Here is a 23,026-nt window from a genome sequence, read left to right as displayed (position 1 = left end):
TTATTTCATATTAGCATGCAAAATAAACTACTTGCATACATGTCATGGTAAGTTAAGTTTGTTTGTTATATTTGTAATTGGTGAATATCAAAGAAATGGTAATTTGATGCTTGAACAGCTGTTGGTAATGCTTTTAATGCGTATAATTTGATTTATTAAAACTGATGTCAAGTAACCTGTGTTTTCATAATAAATACATTTTTATATAAAATAATTACATCATATACTGATTAATTAGTCACATATATTAGCATTTAGATTTAGAAAAACTACCAAATCAAGACATTGCATTATCATAACAAGTGGAAACTTGCAAATAGGCACACAAAAATTCCTTTAGGAGTCAGTATATTTCCATATCATTGAACACGCTAGTGTTTCAATCAGTGTTCAATCTGTCATGAAACATGAAATATGTATTTAAAGCAGCCTTGACAACATTGTGGTCTCTTTTACATGACTTCCTCTCGCTTTTGCTCTGATGCTGTGGTTGAAACCTCTCTGACAGCTCAGCTTCAATCTCTTCAGAGTCACTATGTGACAGGCGGGAGAAAGATTGATGTGTTGTTGTGTTCACTGTACATACAGCACAGGAAAGGTGGAAATATATTTGTTTCTCCCTCACTCTCTCACTGCTCACGGATATACAACATGCTCTCTGGGTGAGTACCACCTATAAGGGCCTTGTGGAAACTGCTGTGTCAGTCCTCTGGTCTTATAAAATGAATATTTTTTTAATCCATTTCTCATGTTGGGGGAAGTCAACAGGGGCACACTGAATATTTATTCACCTTCCTCTGAGCACAGGAAGTATTATTCAGTCATTGTGCACAGAATCCAGCAATATCAGCTGACTGGCCAATACCCATATTAAGTGGGTTTTTGAGTTTAAGAGTTATTTAAAATGTTCTGGTGCCCTGAATAAAACAACGGCCTGTGGATATATAATTTAAGTCGATATCCACGGCGTAGTTAGTCATTTACATAAAGGATCTGATATAATTAAAACATCATATTCGTTCATGTCATTGAAAGCATTTTTTCAGAGCTCGCACTGATTTAATATTCACATTGATCTAACAAAAAAGTCTGAGGCCACATTCAAAATATGGGCTACAAAATGGAAAATAGGTTTTAGGATTTTGGACAATTTCACTAAAATTGTTAGCTAATAATATAGTTTGTAATATTTGTTGATAATACAAATCAGAGACAACATTTAAAATATAGGCTTCAATATCTAATTTAGGTTTCAGGATTTTGAACAATTTCACAAAAAATGCTTAAATAATTGGTAATATTTTAATATTTAATATTTTATTGGTTTATTTCTATGTTATTTATTTGTTTATTCATTCATTCATTCATTTTATTACTATAAAAAATTGTAACCAGTCTTTAAAACAATTTAATAGTAACATAAATGGCGATAAATTCATGCTTTTATTATATTTCAAGTATGCAAAATAGAAGCATTTTTACTAATGATCTGTGTTGGGTTTCTCCCAGTGTTCTGCTGCCTTGTTGGCATTTAATTAAACTGTAATTCTGTTCTGTTTGAACCTTTTTTCCCCATCCCTGGAGTACCACTCAATGAGCTTTTAATTTCGCTAACAAAAATAAGAGTGTTCCCTCATCTTCATGTAAATACCCAGACCCCCACAGGCCATCGGCCCTTATCACAAAGATACGTGTTATTGGCTTTTTCATCTTCTGTCACTTTCCCTTCGTATTCCCTTTGCGTTTGCCAGCGTTTATATGTGTGTACGTGTTTGTCAAACTCCAGGGCAATCTCCAACACAGAATGAAGTCTGATCTGTCCTCCTGATATAAGGGTCATTCTCACTGACCTCTTAAATTATATTCCTGCCTACCTATATATTAAATCTCTGCTACACGAATGTCTCTATCCATTTCACTCAGCCAAAGCGACAAACAGAGAAGAATAGAAGGGAAAAAATCAATAAGAAAGGATGTTTAAACAACAAGCCACCTTTTTGGATCCTACATGCTTTTTAGTGAGTTATAAGGCTTTTTAAATAAAAAAGAAGCTCTAAGAGTAAAAATAAAAAATAATACAAATATATTATATATAGAGAGAGAGAGAGAGAGAGAGAGAGAGAGAGAGAGAGAGAGAGTTGTGTATTTGCTGATGGCAAGCTTACATGGGTGACGTGAGCGGGACAGGTTTTAACTTGCTCAGTTTTACCTTTTAATCAAGGAACATTTGCATTTAAATGCTGCAGTTGTGTGCTCTGATTCTGTGAGCTGTAAGTGTGTGAAAGAAAACTGTGTGTGTGTGTGTTTGTGTGAACAGGCCTATATACGTGTGTGTGGTTAATGGAGGCTAGCGCGAGTCCTTCTTGTGTAAGAGGCAATCACTAATTCCATTATCACTTTACCTATTACTGTAGAGTCCATAGAGAAATGCTGCCCATTGTAATTATCAGCCCACGTTTACAGGCCATATCCTCAGTTACACATTATACTGCTCTCTGATCTCCCCATTCAGCACACATAGGTCTACATGTGCGTGCTTGTGTGTATTTATGAGTCGTCCTGCATTACAATGTAAAAAAGACAAAGTCTGTTGCATTGTGATTTGCATTGTATATTGGAGCATGGATATCACTGTAATCTGTACACTTTATTTATAAAGGGGCAATGTGGAGGCAATCAGTTGTTAGTGCAAAATAATAGGAGAAGAAAGAGGGGTTAAAGTAGCACTGCTAGGAAATCAGTTTCCTGGAACAAAGGTCAGCTGTATAGTTTGATGTTCATTGTACAGTCATTTGATTGCAATGTTGCCACTGACCAATCAGAGTAGAGTATTCCAGAGAGCTGTGCAATAAGTGTTGTTGGTCATTGAAACTTGCTGGGGCCAAATTAAATTTTAATTACTGCATGGTATTACCTTACAAAAGCCTGAGTATTTAAATGAAGTGATTAAATAAAATGTCTCAATGTCTACTTATGTCACAGTTTGTACCAGCTGTGTGGGTTAGACCCTGCTCCGGAGTAGGAGATAATTTGGTTCTTGAAAAAGGCAGTCTGGTACTAAAATCACACCTAGTTCCTGCCGTGCGAAAATGCCAAAAAGTTTGTAGTTCCACAATTAGTTCTGGTACTATGAAAAGGTTCCTGCAGTGCGAAAGGCCCTATGAAGTATACTTGCAATAGTTCCACATTAACATAATCAGTATATATAGTTGGACTTCAGAACTACTACAGTTAAAGTGCATTAAACGCAAAATTTGTTGTTCAAATTTAGCACACTTTAAGTATCCACCTTTTTCCTCAACGCAGAAGTAAGCCTATGGGTGAGTAAACGGTAAAACTGTTTGCAGTACAAACCAGTGTGTTATTAATATAGATTAAAATAATGTGATAGGACACATCAACTCTCAATATCAAGCAGCAAAACGAACTGTTTTGTACAGCTTACAATAGCTGGACACAAATGAGCCCGGAAGCTACACCCATAGAATTTACAAATGGCGACGCACATTTTTACATCAGGAAAAAAGGTGGATAGCCTATTAGTTTAGTACAATTGCAGTGTATTTTTATTAAATACATAAATATGTAATCTGTTGTATACTTCGCATGAAATAAATTTATTTCAAATACATTTTAGTATATTTATTTTTCACTGGGGATTTTAGTATTATTTATATACTTATTTAATTTTTTGTGAGCTTTTATTTTTATATTATATATTAATAAATGTAGTTTTAGTTATAAACATTTTATAATCTTTTTTTTTTTTTTCAAATATTTGTTTAACTTTAATGTATATCTGTACCTAAGATTATTTTAAACAGTTTCAGTAAACAATAACAACACCAGTTATTCTCCCTGCCACAGAATGTAAACCAACAGTTCAATATTAAATTTGTTGATTTGATTCTGATCCTGGCCTTTTCACATGAAATTTTTGTCTTTCCATTTACCTGTAGCTGATGTGATCAATAATTAGAGCTGGATAAAGTATGATGTCTCTGGGTAGTCTATGGTGAAACTGCAGTGCAGGTCTGGGTCTGACAGGAATCTCTCCCTCAAGCATCCTCAGAGCAGCACCACATAAAAGAGCGAGGAGAAGCTTGTTAGAGAGGAATCATTAGTATGAGCATCCTCTCTCTGCTCTCTCTCTGTTCCTCAGCTCAGAGAACCTTGCTTTTTCATTACTTCATTATTGTTCAGCATTGAATTCCTTTGCTTTAAACCTTTCCTTTATTCTTCCCCGAGCATTGGCTTCCTAATCGCATCCTCTTATCACATTCAACTCCTTTGTTCATTCAATAATAAAACATTTACATAATTAAATTTAGGAAGCGTTTCCATGCAGTTAAATAACTGTAAGCCTTCTCAGCAAAAATAAATAGTTTGAATGGATTTGGTTTAGTAGTCTTTTTGTCCAAATGAATTTAGCTATGCCAACTAAATGCAGTGAAAATGAGAAGGACGGAGCAGGATTGCTGCACATACTGTATGCACCACCACACCACTGCCTACATTTCTCTGATGAATCACTCCTCTTTAACACATTTTAATACTTTTCTGTAGTTTTTGCCTTTTTACCATAATTTAGCTTTTGCTGTGTGTTTTTTTCTTTTACTTTTGGATATGCGGTCAATATGCTGATTTAATACATTAGTCATACAGCCTTTGGCTTGGAATTTACATTGATTGCTTGTATTAAAATGTTGTAGAATTGTGTAGCTATAGCTCATTTTAATGAGTACAGTCAATTTTGTGAGTGTTGTTGGGTCTTTACTTTACAAATTTTTCCTCCCTCATCTGTCCTTTCCTTTCATCCTACTTATTTACTTTGGTTTCAGAGTACATCAGTGTAATCGGCAGACACCAGATGAGCTGTGTCTCAGTGTTATTTGCTGAAAACTTCTGCTTGTTTGGCTCATTTCTCTTTCATGTGGCTTACAAATCTCCTCAAGCCTTGTCAATCCCACTGGTGTCTTTGAGGGCAGTGATCGACCCATACAGCTCTACAGGTGCTGGTCATATAATTAGAATATCATCAAAAAGTTGATTTATTTCACTTATTCTATTCAAAAAGTGAAACTTGTACATTATATTAATTCATTACACACAGACATATTGATATATGATATGTTTCAAATGTTTATTTCTTTTAATTTTGATGATTATAACTGACAACTAAGGAAAATCCCGAATTCAGTATCTCAGAAAATTAGAATATTACTTAAGACCAATACAAAGAAAGGATTTTTAGAAATCTTGGCCAACTGAAAAGATGAACATGAAAAGTATGAGCATGAAAAGCATTGAATACTTAGTCTTGCATACGTCTGTGCGTAGTGGTTCTTGAAGCACTGACTCCAGCTGCATTCCACTCTTTGTGAATCTCCCCCACATTTTTGAATGGGTTTTGTTTCAAAATCCTCACCAGGGTGCAGTTATCCCTATTGCTTGTACACTTTTTTTCTACTACATCTTTTCCTTCCCTTCACCTCTCTATTAATGTGCTTGGACACAGAGCTCTGTGAACAGCCAGCCTCTTTAGCAATGACCTTTTGTGTCTTGCCCGCCTTGTGCAAGGTGTCAATGGTCATCTTTTGGACAACTGTCAAGTCAGCAGTCTTCCTCATGATTGTGTAGCCTAACCTTGAGAGACCATTTAAAGGCCTTCACAGGTGTTTAGAGTTAATTAGCTGATTAGAGTGTGGCAGGAGGTGTCTTCAATATTGAACCTTTTCAAAATATTATAATTTTCTGAGATACTGAATTTGGGATTTCCCTTAGTTGTCAGTTATAATAATCAAAATTAAAAGAAATAAACATTTGAAATATATCTGTCTGTGTATAATGAATGAATAAAATATACAAGTTTCACTTTTTGAATGGAATTAGTGAAATACATCAACTTTTTGATGATATTCTAATAATATGACCAGCACCTGTACACTGTGCTCTTCTGAAGGTCCTATTTTAGCTTCAAACCAGTTTATCACACATATTATACAGGATAGCATAGCATTCTTCATCTTTGTCTTGAATGGTGTATAGACTGAGGCTATGCTTGCAGTGTACACAGACAGTTTTCCTGGCATTTCTTTTTTTAAATGTTCAAAAGCATTTTTGCTGTGAATTCCAGCCGAATACAAGCAGAATAATGCAATATGTATGACAGTTATTTCATGTTTAATCTGTTGGGATTTGTCAGGCTGCCTTATGAACTAACTTTACAAATGGCTTTTTAGTTTAATATCAAAGCAAATCTTTTTGTGAAGAGCTGTTGAACTGAAGTTTCTCGCTGTTTACCCTACGGCTTTAATTAACAAATAAAATGATCTTTAAAGGCATAGTTCCCCCAGAAATAAGGCCCTGTATTACAATCTGTGTAATTTGCTGTCTTCAGTAGAAGACAAGAAATGAAGAAGAAATGTTGAAGAATGTACTGCTCGCTCTTTTACATATAATAAGAATGAAAAGGGATCTGGCATGTCAAGCTCCAAAATAACAACATAACGCCAAAGTACTATTAAATATGTGAAAATAAGTGAATATAACACAATTTTTAAGTCTCCTGAAGCTATATGATATGCTTTTTGTCAGGAAAAAGACTCTGTTACATCTTACATATGGTGTGTTTTCATTGACATCAGTATTTGAATGGAGGGCAACATTTTCATTGAATAATGAATACAATTTAGGTGTATTCCTCACAAAACTATTGTACAACTTGTAGTACACAAGTCATATGGACCACATTAATGATATGTTGCTTTTATATACTTGACAACCCCTATACCCTTTAACTTTGATTGTATGAAAAAGATGGCGAGGACATTTTTCAAAAGATCTACACTAAAGAAATAAAGTCATATTGGTTTGGAATGAAATGAAGGTTAGGAAATGAGGACACAATTTTAACTGTTCCGTTAAATTTTTATCGTAATACATTAAATCTAAGTTGCCCTTAGAAATATTGGAATGCATTAGCACATGAACATTTTATAACATGTCAAATCAATTAAGCAAATTTCTGCGGATGAAAGTGTAGGATCATCTGATTATCCCCTGGCCAGCTCTTTTGTCCATCTGCCAGTATTTATGAGTTGAGATGGCTCTCTCTTCTCTGTTGCTCTTTATCTCTTTGTCTGTCAGAGCTAAGTGAGAGTGCTTGTGAAGAGCCTTTGACATTTGAGAAGAATCATAGCATAATCAAACACCTTCCACGGTGCACTTTGTGTCTATTTGTCTTTCCTTCTCTCTTTTTCTTTTTCTTTTCGGATTTTCCCTTTCTGTTACTCACTCTCTCATTGCGTCCTCCTCTGCTGTCACATTTCATTTTCATCTCTTTATTTTTTGCTTATGTTTGAAATATTGTTTTCTTGGTCAGTCTTTTAGCCTCATGGAAATATAACACAGCCAATCAACCATAGTTTCCTAGCATGCATATTAAGATATTATGCATTAACATGCTATTATGGAGATGCACAAATGTAACTCAATTGCAAAAGCTGAAAAAACTTTCAGCTTGCATTAATTAGAGATTTTTATGTATATCAGTAACATTGTGGCATTTAGCTCTTGGCTACAGTTTTACATAAATATGCACAGAAGCATCCAGTCATTCTGAAGAAAAGATACAAGAGCGCTTCTGTGAATACATTCACCCAGTGCTGTCACAGAAATGGATGATTTTTAAATGATGGGGTAAACTATTATTTCAGTTGCAATCACCATCAAGAGGGATGACCAAAAATGAAAGTAGATGCACAGTGACTGGCAGAATTCACCCTCCCAGTACAGCATGTGTCATAAATCATACTGCCAGAAATGAACATTGAGAATGAGTAATTGAATTACAGTGTTAAATGTGTCCCATGAGCAAATGGCTGAGTGGCTGAGATTGCTAATATTACCCTGTCATATCACTGGACACTGTAGTCGCAGCCTTTACTGTATGAATATGATCTGACTCTTATTGTGAGTTATGGAGGAGAAACAATGCACTATACCAAATGAAAGCCTCCTTTTGTTTTTTGTTTTTGTTTTCTTTTTTAACAAAGAGCCTGAACAAAGAACTCCTTTTATATCTTTTAGGTGCTTTTTGAATGGTCAGCATAACCTTTATACATGTTTGCTTTTGTCAAATCCATCTGCTAAGAAATTAAAATGCATAGTACAGTCTGCAATGTGTATTTTGCAATGTGAATTTTGAAATAAGAATTTAAAAAACTGCCCACATACAAGTGATGGGCTGCGTTCACAATCACATGATCTGAGTAGCTACTTCTTTTGAATGTGTGTATATGAATGTAGTCTATCCATTCTATAGTTGTCATGTTTTCATTGTCATGTGACCTACCAGAGCCAGTTGTGTCACTTCACTTCCATTCACAACCCCTCTCCTGTGGCCTCATGGGATTGTAAACTGGATGCGCATTTCAGAATCTGACATGGAGTAGTAGGTCTTCTGGGAACTTTTTGCCTACTGAATTTGTGAATACTGTAAATTCAAGTATACTACTGTCTAGATAGTGTATTTTCACCTACTAGCTATATATTAGGGTTGTATGCAATTTCAGATGCACCCATGGTGTAACAGTCTAAGCAGGTCAGATGCTGTTATTGCGGTTAACACCAGAAGAACTACAGATAAAGGTATAACAGTACAAGTTAGCAGCTGGCATTTGTTTTATTTATTGTATTATTAATATTTTTTTTATATAAAATCTGTCAGCATAATAGTTTAAGGCACATTAAAGAGGCTTTTATTGAATTTGTGCAATGTTAAAAGGATACCCTAGTGAAAAAATAGTATACCTAAGTACAATTTATTTGTATGTACTTTAGACTAACTAATACAAATAACAAACTGAGGTCAAATTATCCTTTACTTGTAGTGACTTTAAAATGCATTGCAATGGCATTTCAAGTAAACTTGAAGTGTGCTAATGGCACAATTATTGTGTGCTTCTAACGCAATGAATCAACTTTTATAAATAATGGCACAGCTTACGAAATTGCCTTTTACTAACACCCCCAGCATACCAGCCAATTCAATTATCCAGAGAACATCAGTGGAACATTGGGCGAAGACATTTGAACATTGGCTGAAGGAAACATTGTGGACTGGATTCGAACCCAGCTCTATGGCACACATGTGAACTCACTTTGCCAGATGTGTCAATAAAGCAGACATGCGTGGTGAAAAACTGTGGTTACTTTGCAGTCTTTCTATACTGTTACAAATACTACTATAACTAAAAATAACTTTTTTTTCTAACAATGGCAGCACAAATTATATGGACTTCTTAAAGACTTAATTATATGGACTTGAAAAGTCTTAATATAGGCGAAATAAGCGGTGCACTGGAGAGAGAGAGAGAGAGAGAGAGAGAGAGAGAGAGAGAGATTTCATCCTTTACCAGATGCATTTGTAAAAAGTATAGTATTTTACAAAAGACTTTGTAGTTCACTTTGTTTGTGTTTGATGAAAGCATGAAATAACTACATTTAGTTCAATTAGTATAGACATCAATCTATTTTTAGGATACTTATCATTAAATAAATATATTACAATTAATATATTTCTTTTTCACTAGATGAATATTCTTTCATTATCATTTACTTACCCATCATGTTACTTTCTTTGTTTCTTTTTTCTTTGGGAACCAAACAAAAACACTTTTCTGTAATTTTTCTCAATATTTGTGTTCCACACTTTTTCAATATTTCAACAACAAATATATATATATTTCAAATTTTTAAGTTAATTTAAAAACATGTATACATTTGCATACATTTTCTGAAGGTTGATTGTTATATTTAAAATCTGTTGTAAATTATAACCATTGTAACCAATTTGTTCATTAAACTAGTTTTAGTAGTTTATTTAGTAGTTAATTTTATTTAGTAGCACTCTGAGCCTTCTATTTTAGCCCAATTTAGTGTTGGTAAGCTATTTTTTATTCATAAAAGCCTTTTTATTTATTTTGTAAAAATTTGTTACAAAAAAAATACACATATTTAACACTTTATAAAACTTTAATAATAAGACTTTAGTCTTTAGTGCAGGTTGGCATTCAGAAATATCAGATGCCTCGGTTTGGATGTGCTGATGCAGTTTCTCCTCTCCTTGATTATTTGTTCTGTTTTTGAGAAGACTCTCCGAGGGGACTGATGTTGCAGCAATGCTTCCTACCTGAACCAACGTGCTTGTGTTTAAATCTGGCTCCCCTGTCTCTTCCTGTCGCTCTGTGTACCACTGAGTACCTGTACCACTTCTCTCGCTATCTTTGGAGCATGTTTTCCCATTGCTTCTTTCACATAATAGTATGATCCTAGTCTGTCCTCCCATGCGATTAGCTGCAAGTGGGGGTTTTTTTGTATCGAAAAAAATGCATAAAAATAAGGCTTTTATGAAACCATTAAATAAAAAAATTGCTTACCAACACACACACAGTTGCTAAATTGACTTAAATAGAAGGCTCTGGCTGAAGATTGGGCTCTCCTCGACGGGAGTGTGCTCTTCTCGTTTGCTACAAAGAATCGGCTCGTAAACCACTGTTGAATCAAAAAAGAAGCAATTACATATATATATATATATATATATATATATACATTTTTAATTATTGAATAGCAATTATGTGCCTGGAGGCATTTCAGAAATAGAATATTTTTAAAAGCAGACCTCAGGGGGGAGAATCTACAATATGACCCCTTTAATGAAAGTGGGATCTCTTCGATATGGTTGGTTTAGCTTCACGCAAGAAAATCTTCAGTGGATGTTGTTCGAGACATTAAAGCACACATCCTCTCACACTGATTCTGAACACAGACTCATTACCTCAGCCGCTGTGTGCTGTGCCGTACAGGCAGAGTGTGTTCACTCATTAGGCGTGACGGCTGCTATTGTCGGCTTGTGTTCTCAGGGCTTTTGTACATGAATGAGTGTGGTGTTAGCAACAATTGCTGGATCCCTCATCCTTATTCACAGTAACAGTGTGCAGAAAGGGTTTGTGCGCACCACCAGTGCAGGATTTAATACAAACTTCCTCCCTAAAGGTTTTCAAGGCATCATAAAAACTGTGTTTTTCACTGTGTGTGTCCTAGTTGCTGATGTCCTGCTGTCACATGTTTCTCCTTATTTTCAACTTTTCTGTCCTTCCTCACAAGGTCCATCTGGACCAGCAGCTCTGATAACACAAACTCCACATGTGCTCCTCCGCAGCATCAGCATCACACTGACTGATATAGTGCACAGCTCTCATGGATTATCCCACCACTGATCTGCTCTAATCAATCCCACAGTGCTTCTTTACCCCTGAGAGTGTGCAGGGGAGCAGCAGAGATTTATCTGGCCATTGATATGAGATTCACAGTGGAGATCAAAATGCCAATTCCAAATGTGGTAAGAAGTTTTACAGATTTTGGTATTTCCTCATGCAAGTCAATATAGGGGTTGGTTTTGTATTCCTGAAAGCCTGGATGTCTGGAATTTTCTTGAAAGGGACTTTGGTTGAAGCACTGTAAAGAGTCTTGATTAAGTTGATTAAAATACATGTTGAAAATATGTTGACCGACAGTGAGAGAAACACCTGCTGATCAAGTGTAGTGTCCAAGTGTAGATCAGACAAGGGGTATGTGCTTGTGTGCACATGTGTGAGCGTAAAAGAAAGAGCAGAGATGACTGATTTGTGGGCTTTAAATAAACACAGGGTCTCATCTCCAGCTGGGTCGTTGTTTTGAGCCTGCAGAACTGTCAATCACACAACACCTCCTGCTCTTTAGCTACAGAGAAGCACAGCTGTGTGCATGTCTGGTTTAATAGCATGCGACAGGTCAACAGACAGATAGACAGACAGACAGACAGGTGGGCAAGCAGACAGGTATTCTAAAGCAGCAGTTCAAAGAAAAAGTGCAGTGCTTTGTAGACCTTGCTATGATATATGGCTCCCCCTTTCTTCTTTTCCATTCTCTGAATAAAGAGTATTTTATAGTATGATAAGAATTGCTTTTCATCATAAGTTTATCTAAGGAAGTTCCACCAAACTGTAGCAATGCTTTAAAATATACTAATTTAAAGGGATAGTTCACCCAAAAAAAAATTACCCTAAGATTTACAACATTTGTTTAGCTAATAAAATATTAAAACTTGATTCAAAATAGTGTACGATTATTTATTCACCCTTGTATTGCGGACTCGCTCTCTCATTTCATACAAACGCTGCTGCCGCCATTTTGCTATGATTGTTTTGTACACTTTAATGGATTATAAAATAACTAACAAACTGGTAAGATTTAAAAAAATAAATTGTCTTAAATGTTCTATTGCCCTTAATTATTTATGTAGTGAAATGTTGTGTAATAAATGGTTTGACTGCACCATTTCTCTTAAATGTCTGTCTAATTTGAACTTGCTGCTTGCTCGCAACTGTTGTGTTCACGGAAGCTTTCCGTTCAAATATTTCAACTCAAATCAATATTTTGTGTCTTATTATTAAGTATCTTATTATTATTATAAGTAGCCTCCGTTTCGCGTCGGGGTCCTGATCACCCTGTCGGGGTTTATTCGGAGATAAAAACCAGCTGGATGTACATTATGCCTTACTTAATATTTACTGTAAAGTATTGTTCATTGTTAGTTCATGATACCCAATGCATTAAAGTGAAAAAAAAAAAACTGACATTCAGCCAAGTATGGTGACCCATACTCAGAATTTGTGCTCTGCATTTAACCCATCCAAAGTGAACACACACAGAGCAGTGAACACACACACACACTGTGAACACACCCGGAGCAGTGAGCTTGCTCAAGTGCACCTAAGTCATGGTATTGAAGGTGGAGAGAGAACTGTACATGCACTCCCCCCACCCACAATTCCTTCCGGCCCAGGAGTCGAACTCACAGCCTTTCAATTGGGAGTCCGACTCTCTAACCATTAGGCCACGACTTCCCTTTACATTAACTTGTGTTAATGAATTGAACCAAAAGTGTTTACCATTATTATATCTTATTTTACTTAATATGATTATCTGAATATCTTTAAAAATGGGTAGAAAAGTTGACCTTTTAAAATAAATGGAGGGAAATTTGTGATTTGTGACCAGTAACAGCCTGGAAGGTTACCTTTACCTAATTGTCCCAAATGAAAATGGATGAATCTGGGGATGCAATGTGATCTCCAGAGATCTCATATGGAGAGAAACCACGGAGAAATCACTGTAAGCGCATGCTACATAAACCATCAGATTTGAGCATGTCTGAGTGATTTAGAGTGTTATCTGTGACCTCTAAGCCTAATTCAGCTCCATTTGCGTCTCATAAACATTGAGAGAGCGAGACAAAGACTCAAACTCCTGTCAGCGTGGAGTCACTGGCAATTTCAACCAATTTATCTCATGGTTTCAGAAGGGGCTGCAACGGGGGGTGGAAATTGTTCCTCTTTTTTTGCTTCCATCCAAATCTTTTCTTCTCTGTATTGCTCTCTTGTTCTCCTTTTAGTGAGCTGTAATCTCAAAAAGTGAGTTTACCTGTACCTTTCTCTCTTCTAAAAACAGTTTGACCGGTCAAATCTTCATTAACTGTGTGTGTGTGTGTGTGTGTGTGAAGGCAGAGAAAGACAGACAGGTTGAGAGAGCTTCTATCTTTGATCTTTTGCTCTTTGATTTCTCTGTATTTCTCAGCCCATCCATTTGTTAGAAAGGATGTGTTTAAATGCAGAGCTTCATTATCAGAGGTGACGATTCAAGATAATAGCATCTTTGATTTGACAGTTGGCAGTGTATTATTTGAATCCCTGTAGTGTTAAACTTATTTGTCTGGGTCCTGCTATTGTGTTGTACAGAGTACTGAATCATATTATATATGTAAGGAATAATTGACGACAGGCCGTTGAATTAATAGAAAAATAATTCAATGGCCCAGAGTCAATTATTCTGCTTATACTACTGTTATCACACCTCAAGACATCGATCAGATTATATATTTAAATGGATTTGTCCGTTTTTTGTACTTAAATCACTATTATTTCTACCACATCTCATCCAATGCCTCTTTTGCTAGTTCTAAAATGTAATTTTAAAGCTGGTAACGGAGGCTTCAGCCGTTTATAGCATTCTAATTCTGGTATTAATGAAGTTATTAGAAAGAGTGAGAGAGACAGAGACATATAGAGAAAGAAACAGAGAGAGAAAGAGAGAGAGCTTGTGTGAATTATGCTACCTCTGCAGCAGCATCTCTAAACAGCGCTGTTATTACCATGTCATGTGTATTTACTTTTGGAAAATAGTCTGTCATGTTGCTGTTTTTGTTAGTCCTGTGTGCTGTAAAGGTACTGTATGCTAATTACGTTATTACAGTTAACTATGCGAAGTGATATGGAACTGTAATGCAGTCAAGAGAGCTGCCTGGAACTATGTTCGCCATGCGTTTCCCAGAAAATAACTGCACACCTCAGAATGGTCATCAGCCAGTCAAAGTCAAGCATTCAACGACCCTGTAGTATAATCTAGTATAATTATATAGAAAACTTTCATATCAACATTAATGTCCATAAAATGCATAAGTCACCACATGAAATAAAGAACCACCACTGAAGTTATTATCAGTATTAATGGGTTCTCCCTGAAGAATCATCTTGACTGAATCAGTTTGTTTGAATCAATCTCACTGACTTGCTCATAAAGACAGTCACTTGTTTCCGCAAACTGGTGTAGCGATGCAACCTTCAGAACAAGCTGCAAACCTCCCACCACAAATGCATGTGTTACGGGGCAAACGAGACGTGGGACTTGAGGATCTATTTGCAAAGTTTTATTGGAAGACATGGTCAGAAACAGGCAGGGTCGAACACAAGCAAACACATATGGCACAGGCAAGACAAGAGTATCCGTTAAACAGGCGTGGGTCGTCGATCGGTGAAAAAAATCCAGAGGGATTGACTACATGGGTAATCCGAGGAAAACAAACAATAGTCCAGGCAAGGTGCAAACATAATCCAAAAGACAAGAAGTAAGGCTAATCCAAAATACTCAGGCAAGAATCAGAACATGGGAAAACAGGCAAGGCGAGACGATGACTAGAGTTTGACTACAACTAAGGACTGGAAACTAGGGCAGAAAACTGGCTCTGTAATGTGCTACCACAAGAAGAGTGATATACACAAACAATACTCAGCGACTTCAGCTACTGGGTGGGAGTTGTATAGTGTGTGTGATTGTCTGCAGGTGAGTGTGCAATCAGTGCAAAGGATGATGGGAGATGTAGTCCAGGGTGATGTGTAACAGTCTGTGTAGTGTGAGAGTCCATGTAGTGTTGCGGGTGACTTCTGGTTGTGTGTTAACGGAAGTTCATAGATCAGATTCCTGACAGCATGACTGTCAGTGAAAAGTCCTAGTGCTGGTGGACTGTGTATTATCTCTCAAAATCACACATTTTAGCCAATCAAATCTGAAGACCAGAAAACCATTTGACTTCTGACACTTACAGTATTCTAAACTCTATTTGCCTCAAACTATCAAGGAAAATTCAGTTTCTTATGACCCTATTAAAGAGTCAGAAAGTGCTGAAAGATATTCACTCTTCAGAAAGATTTCAGAGCAGCTCCTCAGATTGTGCCATCAGTCAGGACAGGGTTGGGTTACAGCGGAGTATTTCTTATCTTCTTGAGGAGCACATCACCTTGATACCTTGAGCAAGAGGGCTATTAAGTCCGATAAGAACACATATGAGTGTGCGGGTGGGGATACAATGGCCTACAGAGTATTTTTCAAACAGATTGCATTCTTTTATGTGAGACCAACAGCAGGGAGAATGAATTGAAATTTGGGATGAATTGAAAGATGGTAAAGAGCTTGGAGACCACAAGTTGAAAGAGATGCCAGGTGAGCTAAAGGTTACAAGAAAATGGAGTGAACAGATTTTAAAATGCCCTAAAAAAAATCAAGATATAAAAAGAGTGAGTGAAGATGTTGTTTATGTTAACATCTGAGAAAACTGAGGGCATTCATTTTTTCCCAGGCAGATGGTGTCATGCAGGGAGACAGCTTTCCGGAGACTGCATGGTCATGGCATGTTAGGGAATCAAAAATAGAGATACACCCTTCTCAGCTGTTTGTTCATCGCTAAAGTTGTGTATCAAGCTGTCTGTATAGTTTAGGGCAGATTGACTGCGTGAGTGAGTCTGAACTGTCTCTGACATTCAGTGTCCACTTGTATTATTTCATTGCTGTCATTATGCTAAATTATGGTTTCCATGTCAACTTTTTTCTGACAAATGACCACAAGCAACATGCCCCATCTGGCTAAATTTGAGTGAACCAGAGACAATATGCTTGGGTTTTATATTGATCTTTGGAGACCTAGCAGACCAAGGAGTCTATAATACCTGGAGGAATCTCAACAACTGTTTGTTCAGCTAGAACAGAACTCCCTGGAAGAGCTCAGTTTATAATCTGCCAACATTACACAACATTTTTTAGTAAAGACCTGTGGCAATGTATTCAAAAGATAAGGCAAAAGATAGAAATAACTGGCTTATAACCTTTTTTTGTGGTTGGTAGAAATTCTAATGACCTAAGACTTTTGCACAGTACTGTGTACATGTATAAAATTTATAAGACATAATGCCCATGGACCATGTGTCAAACGTGTAATGCATAAGCCACACAAAATGGAAAACATTTTGCAAGTTTCAAAGTCATCATTTGATTGGTTGAATTTTACAGGATTTCTGGGATTCGTGTGTGTAATATAATTTTAAGGTCTGTCTGAAAACTTAGCCATTGTGATGGCAAACTCTCTCATGGAATAAGAAAGCCATTATGTTTAAAACTCTGACAATGAGCGCTTATCAAGATTGCTTTACATGTTGGTCAGGTGACCTCTTGGGTGGTCATTATACAATATACAGTAAATAAATCAATAAATTAACTGCTCTGTAATGTTCTGTTTTCTGGGTTGTTAGATGCACAGAGTCCCGATTATAGCACTTAAACAAAGAAAATTGTTTTTCAAGATTTTCATGAGATGTCACCTTTAAACCAAAGGAAAATTAGGTTTAGCTTTCATCAGTAATACCCCGGTGCGATCTTGATCTCTTTAACCTTTAACCTCTGGTGTGTGTTTTTCACCCATGTGCAGGTGTGTGGTTGAAGGCCACACGGAGCTGTCGCATGAGAGAGAAGCGGGCGGACTTCGTTGCTGGCTGTCTCGGTGGATGGGTCATCGCTGCCGGGGGACTCGGTAAGTAACTGCGGATGTTGAATAGATTATGCAAATAGGATCAACTGAGCTTGGAAAACCAGGTAAGAAATCTACAAAGCCCAGTGCAAAGACTGTCATTTTTCAGAACAACCTGCGGCAGAAGCAGCCTCATAATAAAATGCCATATCAAGCAAATGGATTCATTATGTGAGGTCTTTATGTTCAGCCATGAGTAAGTACCGTGCACTAATGTCACCTAGCAACAAGAATCCACCTCACAGTACACCATCTGCAACAATTACAGACCACATCTCAACAACTTTCCCAAATATGCCCCTTACCATTAGGAAGCGATCAATGTAACGTGCAGTGTAATTTAAGATTTCTTAGGGTGTAGTTTGATCAATATTCCCTTATGCACTTGTTTAAACTTAGATTTAAATTAAATCTAATTATGAAACAATGTATATATATGGAATCGCTCAATGACAGCCTGTTCCTTAGACCGATGTGTCCTCAAACAAAATAATTTGTTCATTTGGGCTTTGCGCTCCAATGAAAAGGCTCTGAATATCGGTCTCAAATACTGCCTTATTTCTTTCCAGTCTGTTTGTCTGTGGCTACATTACTAGAGGGAGAGAGAGAGATTTCTTCAATAAATGTCAGCTCAAAGAGTGGGCGAGAAATTTCAGCTTCTTCCCAAAAAATGATATTTAGGGCAGAGCGTTGAAGATTAAACATGGCACATATTTATTTCATATTTTCTTATGTCTAGAAATAGACAGAATTTCAGGCATCACAGCAGCCAATGGAGGATTGTGTGTGTGTGTGTGTGTGTGAGCGTCTCCATTATTCATAGCGTGAGAACATTCACATTTGAGCGTCACACTACTTCTTCCTTCACCTGCTTGCTCTATCCTCTCTTAGTTGTTGTCACCTCTTTCTACCCTCTCCCCTCTTCATGTTTTGTTTCTGTGTGTTTTTTCCTCCCTTGGATTTTAGTGTCTCTGCTGTTGCCATTCATTTTTGTATCTGGTGCTTTCTCTGAGCTATTTTTGTGTCTCTTTGCTAGTACTTTAGTCCTTTCCTCCTATTTTTCTTCTGTTCTTTTTTTTTTCTTTTTTTACAGGCATTGTTGGACACTCAGGCCATACAGACTTATGCACACACAGAGACATAATGACATAACTAGAGGAGATGCCTCATTCCCTGTAGCTCCTTGTGTCTTTCTAGAATTAATGGCTACTATTAGGATGATGTTCAGGAAATTGCTCTTCAGATGATTTGTCCCTAAATCATCTATGGCCTCATTCAAATGTATTCGGTTGCCCATATATGATCATTTGTTCAGGTGTTATCACAGTATCAGTAACAAAAAAAAATTACTGACAAAATTATTTCCAGGATGATTTTAATAAGGATATGAGGATAATTAGGATTCTTCCTTAATAACTGTTTTGTCATATTTGGCTGATGACTTTATCAACAGTATCTAAATATTCACTTTACACAACAAAAAATGTAAGTATACATTTGATCAGGTAGTTTAATAGTTTAGCACCTATTCAGATAAGAAATAATTACATATATGTAAAATACATATAGGGCCCTATCTTGCACCCAGCGCAATTGACTTTGTACACCAACGCATGTGTCATTCCTATTTTGCACCCGCGCAAAGCGTGCTTTTCCCTCCACAGAAGCACGTCGCTAAACTAGTGAATGAACTTGCGCTCCCTGGGCGGTTCAGCGCAAAAAAGGAGGCGTGTTCCGGCGCAAACAATCCCTGGTGCTATTTTGCTGTTCCATTAAACAATTACGCCACTGACCAGAAAAAACCTAGTCTAAAGTCAGTGGCGCGTTGCGCGTTGTTCATTATGCTATTTTAAGGGCGCATGCTTGACCATAATGTATAGCGTGCACAACGTGCATACACTTTGCTCATGTAATCTACACAGATGCAACAGTTGCAAATCATAAATTGTTACACTAAAAAATATTAACACGTGAGATGACGGAAATCATTGTGGTGTGCCACGAAGATGTGAAAAAATAGGCATAAATCTAGCTTACAAATTATTCAGGCTAATTTTAATAGGCTAATTAAGGATCAGACCTGTTGGCCAAATAGTGGCAAGACATGTGTATATAAGGACATCTTTCCCGCCGGGAAAATAGCAACAGCGCCGAGACCCGCCCACAAACTTACTTGCGCTTCGCGCTTTGACACTTGCGTTTCAGATCGTTAAAATAGGGCCCAAAATGTTCATGATCATTTTAATGGCAATATTTTATTAATGCATGATTAATGCAGCATTAATTTTCTGTTTCACCTATGGCCAAGCCAGTAGTTGAAGAAATGGAGATGCACATTGTTGGCAACTTAGTGACTTGGTCACTAAATTTAGTGACTTCAAAAAAATAAAAATCTAACAGCTTCATGGACAAACCTTATTTAGATTTTGAAACTCACCAGTATTATCGCACAAGCTTCAGTCACTATTCCATATTCATTCTGTTGTCTGACAACAGAAACAGTATAATACAACAATGACAACTTTTTTTACTGAGAATTTAGCCATATCAAAATACAGTATGTGGGCACAGAGAGGCAAATGAGGAGTGTGATAATAATTAATATATATATCATTTTCAGTAGATGTGAGCAATGTTTTAAATTGACCTAAGTCATTTATAACATTGTTAAAAATAGGATAATCTTGAATCATATTGATATAAAAATGCAAAGATTAAGAAAATATATTCCATTAATTGTGATTAACATAAAGGGCCCTATCTTGCACCCAGCGCAATTGACTTTGTACACCGACGCATGTGTCATTCCTATTTTGCACCCGCGCAAAGCACGCTTTTCCCTCCACAGAAGCACGTCGCTAAACTAGTGAATGAACTTGCGCTCCCTGGGCGGTTCAGCGCAAAAAAGGAGGGGGGTTCTGGCGCAAACAATCCCTGGTGCTATTTTGCTGTTCCATTAAACAATTGCGCCACTGACCAGAAAAAACCTAGTCTAAAGTCAGTGGGCCCTATTTTAACGATCTGAAACGCAAGTGTCAAAGCGCGAAGCGCAAGTAAGTTTGTGGGCGGGTCTCGGCGCTGTTGCTATTTTCCCGGCGGGATAAATGGCTCTTGCGCCCGGCGCAAATCTAAAATGGGTTGGTCTGAAGTAGCTTCATTATTCATAGGTGTGGTTTGGGCGTAACGTGAAATAAACCAATCAGAGCGTCATCCAACATTCCCTTTAAAAGCAGGTGCGCAAGTTCCATTATGGATTGCTATTATTATGGCGTATTTACCAGGCGCACGCCAGGAGCGGTTCACAGCCGAGGAGACTGATGTTCTTGTAAGAGCAGTGAAAGACAGAGAAGTTGTGTTGTATGGGGATGGGAGAAACCCACCCAAAATTGCGTCGGTTAAACAGGCGTGGGAGGAAATAGCCACAATTGTTTCATCGATTTTTTTCCTGGTTCTTGACTGACAAACATATTTGTCAGATGTCCTTACATAGCCTATATGTCTTGCCACTATTGGGCAAACAGGTCTGATCCTTAATTACTACAATTAGCCTGAATAATTTGTAAGCTAGATTTATGCCTATTTTTTCACATCTTCGTGGCACACCACAATGATTTCCGTCATCTCATGTGTTAATATTTTTTTTATTGTAACAGTTTATGATTTGCAAAAATAACTGTTGCATCTGTGTAGATTACATGAGCAAAGTGTATGCGCGTTGTGCACGCTATACATTATGGTCAAGCATGCGCCCTTAAAATAGCATAATGAACAACGGGCAACGCGCCACTGACTTTAGACTAGGTTTTTTCTGGTCAGTGGCGCAATTGTTTAATGGAACAGCAAAATAGCACCAGGGATTGTTTGCGCCGGAACACGCCTCTTTTTTTGCGCTGAACCGCCCTGGGAGCGCAAGTTCATAAACTAGTTTATCGACGTGCTTCTGTGGAGGGAAAAGCGCGCTTTGCGCGGGTGCAAAATAGGAATGACACATGCGTCGGTGTACAAAGTCAATTGCGCTGGGTGCAAGATAGGGCCCAGTGGCGCGTTGCGCGTTGTTCATTATGCTATTTTAAGGGCGCATGCTTGACCATAATGTATAGCGTGCACAACGCGCATACACTTTGCTCATGTAATCTACACAGATGCAACAGTTATTTTTGCAAATCATAAACTGTTACACTAAAAAAAATATTAACACATGAGATGACGGAAATCATTGTGGTGTGCCACGAAGATGTGAAAAAATAGACATAAATCTAGCTTACAAATTATTCAGGCTAATTGTAGTAATTAAGGATCAGACCTGTTTGCCCAATAGTGGCAAGACATATAGGCTATGTAAGGACATCTGACAAATATGTTTGTCAGTCAAGAACCAGGAAAAAAATCGATGAAACAATTGTGGCTATTTCCTCCCACGCCTGTTTAACCGACGCAATTTTGGGTGGGTTTCTCCCATCCCCATACAACACAACTTTTCTGTCTTTCACTGCTTTTACAAGAACATCAGTCTCCTCGGCTGTGAACCGCTCCTGGCGTGCGCCTGGTAAATACGCCATAATAATAGCAATCCATAATGGAACTTGCGCACCTGCTTTTAAAGGGAATGTTGGATGACGCTCTGATTGGTTTATTTCACGTTACGCCCAAACCACACCTATGAATAATGAAGCTACTTCAGACCAACCCATTTTAGATTTGCGCCGGGCGCAAGAGCCATTTATCCCGCCGGGAAAATAGCAACACCGCCGAGACCCGCCCACAAACTTACTTGCACTTCGCGCTTTGACACTTGCGTTTCAGATCGTTAAAATAGGGCCCAAAGTGCATTAAGTACTACATTACATCAAGGTTTTCCAAAATGTAGGCTCGCAAGTGAATTGTAGGGGGTTCATAGGTTTAATAAAAAGCTAATAATTAATGAAATCATTTTAAAACAACATCAATAAAAATGAAGCAGTTACAAAAAAAATATTTATCTATTTTATTTGTTTAGCTGCATGTCATGTGACTATTAACCGACATCCAAGGAGTGTGAACATGACAGTTCACACATGAACATGATACTTAATTGTTCAAATAATTTGTTTTATTGAATCGGTGCATTTTAAAGAGCCACACAGATGGGAAATCAAAAATTACCTGTATTACAGTGTATGATGTAGCTGTCCATTAGTGTAAACAATGTGCAAATAATTAAACCAAAAAGTACACGATTTATAAAGTTATTGGCTTCTAAAGTAAGGAGTCGACTCTGAATCGCTGAAACGAGTCGTTATAGATTTCAAATCTTTTGCCCATCTCTATGTACGTCACTAGGAACACTTTGCATAATAATCTCCGCCTACCGTCTTGGGAGAAACAAGTCTCTGACCTGCCCCACCCCCCACACAGACGCTCTGGTTGGTGTGATAGCATCATGTCGAGGAGACAGTGTGTTTTTAATTGTAAAGGCAAGTTTGTTTTATTTTCACTGCCAAAGAATGAAGATCAGAAGAACCAATGGCTAAAATTAATTTTCACCACAATACCAGAGCAGTACAACAAATCCCTTTTGTTGTGTTCACAACATTTCACTGATGACTGCTTTTCTAATCTCGGTGAGTACAGCGGGATTTTCAAAGCGTTTGGCCATAAAAGATGGTTCATTACCAACTTTATTTAGAACAACGAGCATCTACGAATCACAACGCAAAGTATGATTATGAAGTTATGTGTTTGTTTTCTCCCGAGCATCTCATCAGTATGTGTGCTGTCTGCAGCCTGTCTGCGCTGATCGTCATGTACAAA

At 37.3% G+C, this 23,026-nt stretch overlaps 1 protein-coding gene across 2 annotated transcripts in view; it reads left to right on the top strand.

The window, feature by feature from the left end:
• Positions 1–23,026, top strand: part of LOC128012056 (kelch domain-containing protein 8B-like) — a 112,260-nt gene that overhangs the window by 80,202 nt on the left and 9,032 nt on the right. For both annotated transcript variants that reach the window (XM_052594975.1, XM_052594974.1), the window contains one exon: positions 17,138–17,239. In XM_052594975.1, the coding sequence (XP_052450935.1) occupies positions 17,138–17,239 (102 nt within the window). The remainder of the gene's footprint in view (positions 1–17,137; positions 17,240–23,026) is intronic.

The sequence above is a fragment of the Carassius gibelio genome, chromosome B23 (assembly GCF_023724105.1).
Source record: "Carassius gibelio isolate Cgi1373 ecotype wild population from Czech Republic chromosome B23, carGib1.2-hapl.c, whole genome shotgun sequence".
In the NCBI taxonomy this organism is placed as follows: domain Eukaryota; kingdom Metazoa; phylum Chordata; class Actinopteri; order Cypriniformes; family Cyprinidae; genus Carassius; species Carassius gibelio.
The sequence above is the reverse complement of the archived record's forward strand: the minus strand, read 5'-3'. Positions and strand labels throughout refer to the sequence as shown.